The 6,309-nt window shown below is 48.2% G+C and overlaps 1 protein-coding gene across 1 annotated transcript; it reads left to right on the forward strand.

Annotated features, from left to right (window-relative positions):
• Window positions 1-558: 558 nt before the first annotated feature.
• On the forward strand, window positions 559-5,654 carry T265_00995 (hypothetical protein; the record flags this gene model as incomplete). The annotated part of the gene is made up of 5 exons (XM_009164910.1): window positions 559-750; window positions 2,219-2,461; window positions 3,344-3,556; window positions 4,799-5,443; window positions 5,595-5,654. 5 exons carry the CDS (start codon window positions 559-561, stop codon window positions 5,652-5,654), a joined length of 1,353 nt encoding a protein of 450 aa, XP_009163174.1.
• Between the last annotated feature and the right edge of the window lie 655 nt (window positions 5,655-6,309).

Consider the following 6,309-nt stretch of genomic DNA (forward strand, 5'->3'; position numbering starts at 1 on the left):
GGAGAGCTAGGAGACTGCGTTCATCAGACTAACAGTTGACCGACCCGGTATGAGAGACTGCGATTGTCGCGCGGACACCTAGTACGGCTCAATGGGTCGCGAAGGTTCACAAACCTTTACATCATGGTAAGGTCCTTTAGACTCGAACATCCTGTACTGCCACTGTTCATCGGTCGCAAGGTTGGTCAGCTGTCTGGCACACCTGCTAGAATTCGATACTCTGGATTCCTGCAAAAACAACCCCCCGGGATTTCTCTCGTTCCCCGCGTCGACCCCAGTGGGGCTCAGAACCCGTCACAAGGAAGGTAAAAATACGGAGTCCGATATCCTGCCATTCCAACGGGCTGTTCGCCAACATATGCTGTCGCTGAGCGTCTCTGAGCCTCCTTTTCTGGGTTATACCCCTTCCTAGCTCCGTACTTGTACCACGAGAGTCGCTCTAATCATGCTTCATCTTTTTCCTACACTCTACCGGTGTAGTCCCAGTCGCTAGGATCTCTTGACGCATCGCTAATTGTGAAGCACGACTGCTTCTTTTGGTCATGTCACCCTTACGTGATGAAAAACAGTCTCCTGAGTGGCCCTGTTGGCTTGCAGTCTGCATATGGTTGTGGAAAAGCCACAGATGTGCCCGCGATCAAAAGTCGCGTGGCGCTTGGGACGTCCGTAGAATATCGATCTCCGTGCATGCCATTTCATGCATGTATTAGAACCGACTCATCGTTTGGGAGGTCAGTGCAAAGCGAACTAGTAAGTTCACGCGCCGTCGGTCTTTGGTGACCTGTTCGCTCAGTGTTGTCTCGTCTTTGGTTGTTGATGACGGCTCACTTTTCAGCAGTACACTGAACTACGATCTATGCTCTGATACTCGCTTTGGGGGCGAGATGGCTTAGTGGTTAGGGCGCGAATTTACTAACCGGAGTGTCCGTGATTCGAGTCCGACTTCTACCTCTCGACTTTCTCTTTCTAGGCTTCGGCAACCTGGCACTATCCCAGCCCTCAGTTGGCGTGGTAGTTAGGCATCATCATCATTGTCAGCTTTAGTAACCGCGTATACGTCGTACAGTGGTTGTGGCTGCCGCAGTTTCGTTCACCAATGATTTAGGGGAGGGGGATAGGCACCGAAATGGTGTTGCAGCTGAACGATTTTTCATGCATGGGGCTCATTAAACAGCTACGTTCTACCCCCAGCGAACCAACCCATATCTCTCCTTTCACCGTTCCTCAGCCACCCCCTACACACTCTTTATCCTAACCTGATCCAACGACCACGCAGTTGCTCGCTTCTTGGTTTTCCTTCGAATATTAATGGGTCAAACTTAATGGTGCAACAAACGGTACGCACTACACAGCACTCACGATCATCTACCGATAAAGCGTGCTCCGTCCTAGCCGTTGTGAGTGAATTATTTATGCAAGGTGGGCCTCGAAGTGTCAATGTGAAGTGAGCTCGACTACAGTCAAACTGAATACCGTGGCATCTTCACGAATTCTCTTCTGTAAGTCGGACTCTGGAAGCCTACCGGACGCGACACATGCGATTCCAGTGACGTCCATGGTGTCACTTGTTCCACTGCCTTACGCTGAGCCAACCTCACCGATGGGTTGTCCCCCTGCCCACTGCGCAAGTGGTCGTTGGTTTGTTCTCTGGGCTGAGCAGTTTGACTGCAAATGTTTCGTCAATCAAGGTGATGTTAGTGCATTATTCGGGAGCAGAGTGGAGCATAGCGACGGCCCAGCTGTGCATTTTGTAGTGCTTCGATTGTTGATATACGTGCTGCTAGTTGAGGCTTACCTTCGATCAAGATCGGTTGCCTAGATGTGATCATTTTATTACTGCTACGATACATCTGATAAGGTCGATGGGTCCTATCCAGACACTATATTCTTGGTCACGTTCCCTAAGATCGTAGGGTCGTTTGTTTGAACAGCTTCAGTTCCGGTATAATTTCCTGGAACGTATAGCTGGGATCATTTTGGATTCGGGACATTCATTCCTGGCTCAGTTAACTATTTATTCAAATGTTTCCCTTCTCTGTCAAGCGGTTAAATTGTGAGTCAGGGTACGACATTTGTATATAACCTTGCATTTGGTTGACGAAATGGTGGACGTACGGCTTTTCTCGGCCCTTTGATGCCGGTTTTCACATCTCGGCAGGTTACTCTCCATTTTACTTTTCGGTTCTTGTTCATCGTATACCTGGTCTGCTGCAAATAGGTCAGCGTTCTTCCAATGGGAAGAACGAAATGGCTCAGGTGGTTAGAACGTGAATTTATTGACCGGAAGGTCCGTGATTCGAACTCGACCTCTGCCTCTCGTCTTCCCCTGTCTAGGCTTCGGCAACCTGGCAGTATCCCAGCCCTCGTGCTTCCATCGGGAAGGTGGCAGCTAGGCATCGCTACGGCGGAACGATTATTAGTATCTTCCAGTGGGGATAATGTTTTCAGTTTTCAGGCTGTAGTTCGTATTGCACCGTGCGTTGCCGTTGAAGTTTCTCATGCTGTTCGGCGTCTGTTGCTTTCGTGGTTCATACGAAGGAAGCTATTTATTGTCGGCGGAAACTAACCTCTGCATCTTTGGCGCGTTGGGAGGCGCTTTTTTCGGATGTCATGGTAACTATGCGCTGAAACGGTGTTACAGCTGAGCAAATGCAATTATTTTGGTCTGGCTAGGCGTTCCTGTTTCCATCCACAATTGCAATATCAGAATTCTGTCCATATAGGAAACCACTTACCAGGTTGCTGGAAACTCTTCAGCGACCCTGTCAGTAGTTTCCTTCATGGAAAAATGGACTCCGGTATCTCAAATATCGCATCAACTGAAACATGAGGCGGTCTTTGTGCAGCGCGTTCATTTGAAGAATATCATAAACGGAAGATTCAGTTGAGTCTTGTGGAAACTCAATTGAGTTGCAACAGTCTATTTGTCGAAATCAAAATATGTTCAACATGGGGGTTCTGACAAGGAACCGCTGCTTTGTATTATAGCATCAGCTGGTAAGACGAACCCTAACCAAGTACATTTTGTGGTAAATAGTCTGGTATCACATGGGTCTAACCCAACAAATATTTTCCGCTCGGGAACTTGGAACCTATGTATCTGTATCCGGTAACCGACCGCCCGACCATTTCCTTGTCCGATAAAGCTTGCAGTGAGAGAGATACGCTTTGTAGGCAAGATAGCCTTGAAGCGGGATTCCGACTGACCGCGTTACAGTGTCATATCTGTTAGGGTCATCAGCTGTGTTTCGTCTTCTACGCGGTTCACCATCAGAAAAGGTGGTAGCTAATAACGCGATTGAGTTGGCTGGTAGGAGTTTTCATACCTTGCTTCAGAATTCAGGTTGGATTTTCTCCACCTGACGTATTGCTCGGCTCAGAAGACCCCTCCGAAGAAAACGGTCCTTTGGCTTCCAAGGCGTTAATGACAAACAATTTTTGGATGTGTTCTGTGCTCAGCGGCCATGTTTCAGATCCGTTAAGTGGGACAGATGACACCACAAGGTCGTTCGCTCCATCCTCGGCTGCTACCATTTCAGTGCCACAAATATCGAAGGTTGGCAAACGTTCAGCCGACCTGTATTTAAGTAGTTGGTGATGAAACTTTTGAAACCAACTCACCCAGATCAGCAAACAAAACAGTGATTCTCCTGACAATGTGGTCTATCAGTATTCTTTTCAACTGCAAACCTATTCAGGTGTGCAACTCTCGAGCAAGCTTTTCGCTTGGGAAACTTGGGCTCTTCCAATCATAACGCACTGGTGGTGAAACATTTGCGATCAAATTGCCCAGATCAGCGAACAAACCAACGGTGATCATTACTGTTCAATTGCAATTAACGGATTTGTCCAACACCATTCGGTTCTTCTATAGGTGTGAGGTCTGGATTTGATTCCAGCTAATATTGTACTAACTGCACTATGGTTGCGAAGCTCAAGCTCTGTCTTGCGGCAGAATTATTTTAGTTATTTGAGGTCGTTTGTACTTCTAGGAGGTAGTATCAAACACGGTTGGTATTGTCAACGTAATCCGTCTGTCAACGAACTTCGAAAAATCTCTATCCCGGACGTGTTGCCGGTAGATAAAGAGGCTCCAAGTGACACTGATTACACGGTTGAAGGACTGTAAGGGACAGTCGTGTTTGACGCCAGTGGATGTGGTGAGCTCAGGCGAAAGCTTTTTGTAGATGTGTACATGTTTATAGGAGCAGATATAGGTCTTCAATATATAGCGGAGAATCTGGAAGGGTCGACCGTTGCCAGACGCTGCCATAGTTTCAGGTGATCGACGGAATCAAGCAGGTAAACTGAAAAAAAGCTATAATGGACATAATCTCGACTAGGGCGAAATTCGGGTTAGTTTCTACAATTCTAACTCCCGAAGATGGACTGCGCAGGATAGTAGCAAAGAGCATGTTGGAAGCTAGGGCTGTAATGGATCGCAGAGCATCAGTGACTCCTGGAGTACACTACGCTGATCAGCGGCATCGTCTCTTCATGAAAGGGCTAGTTCTGGACCTGCCTATGTGATCACCTTAAAAGTGTGAGCATTCGGTTAATTATCGAGAATATTTTATTAGCTCACTTTATCCCTATGTCCACCAAGTTTAGACATTTATCTGCCCCCCTTTAAATTCCCTGTTACATGTGACTTGTATTTATCCACTCATGTAGGGCTTGTATTCTGACTCCTGGTAATGAGCCTTCTGACCTGTACCACAGGTCTTTAGTATGTAAATGTTTTGCCTTTCTCTTTAGGTATCGCTTCTTTCTGTTGATTTGAACATTTGTGTTTCAGCCGGGTCATTCCGTCATGTCCGGGCCAGGTGGTGTAGGTGGTCCACCTAGTGGGGGACCAGGGATGCCACCGCCGCTAGGTCCTCCAGGACCGGATCCAATTTCTATGCGCCAGCGGCCGTCTGGACCTCCTCTTATGCCTGGTGGTGGAATCCCACCTGGTGCAGGTCCAGGCATCCAGGGTCCCTCGCCTCATCATCCATCCATGCGATTCCACCAAGCTGGTGCTGGTGGTTACCCAGGGCCTCCGGTGGGCGGTGGTATGATCCCTCCACATGCAAACCTGATTCCTGGTGGTGGTCCAATTCATCCGATGCATAGTGGTCCAATGATTCCTCAACATCATCATCATCCCGGTGCTATGCTTGGACATCCCCGGCCGCGTTGGATGGGCCCGTCAATCCCCCCTCAGCAACAGTCGCAACAAGGTGGGCCTCCAGGTCCTCAGCAAGGTGGTGGTCCCCCAGTTGTTTGTTCTGGGTCAGCAGGTCCAAACTCCGTATCATCTGCGGGACCAGGCAGTGTTGGTCCTGGATCTTGTGGTGGTGGAGGTGGAGGTATCGTTCAGAGTCCTGGACATCCCGGTACTCCCACCCAACATGTCCCTCCACAACACCTAGCAGTTCCTAGTCCCATAAACAGCCAGGTAAGTGTGTTGTTTTTCTTATAGTGGTCTTTCATTATGGATGAAATGTTACAATGTCTGCTTAAAACTCGGTTCCAACCGCCTATGCTAGTATGCTTATTCGCCATCCGCATACAGATTTCGAATACTAGACAGACAACCAATTTTTTAGAGGCCACGTGGTGATTGGGACTTTATTGTCCAAATGCAAGTCCACATTATTGTCCCGTGAGGTACCCGGGCCTAGTAGTAGACTCTAAATGGACAATCGACGTTGGGCCTGTTCTTTCCATCATAACTGGGTGTTTCGCAGTCCGTTGGTAGTGCTGGACAGTAGCGTGCAGAACTTGTGCTTCGCTTTGATCTTCAAAGGTGAGGGCAATATCGTCTGCGTACTACAGATCGAAAAGGCTCTCACCAGCAATAATTTCAACACCGGGATTTTGAAGACCGTCCAGCGTTTGCCTCATTAGTTCATCAATTGGAGTTGAACATTAATGGAGAGTGAACATGCTCGTCGGACACCACTTTTTGTAGGGAAGCTTTTGGAGAGCTCACCATACACTCTAACCCACCCGAGGTATGCGAATATAGGGATCGGATTATGTGGACAAACTTCTGAAACATACCATGTTGAGCAAGAGTAGCTAACGGCAATGACCAATCGACAGAATCGAACGAGCCCGTCTGTACATATGGCGTTCCACTAACAGCTAACGGAGTGTGGAGATGTGGTCAACGCAGCCTCTACCCGGTCTAAATCCCGCTTGATTCTCACGAGTCAGGGCTTCGTGTGCCACCGTATGACGACGAAGAATCAGTGAAGCCAGAAGCCTTGTCACAACAGAAGTCAAACTAACACCTCTGCGGTTACTAGACTCACTGAG

Source organism: Opisthorchis viverrini (assembly GCF_000715545.1).
Source record: "Opisthorchis viverrini unplaced genomic scaffold opera_v5_10, whole genome shotgun sequence".
In the NCBI taxonomy this organism is placed as follows: Eukaryota; Metazoa; Platyhelminthes; class Trematoda; order Opisthorchiida; family Opisthorchiidae; genus Opisthorchis; species Opisthorchis viverrini.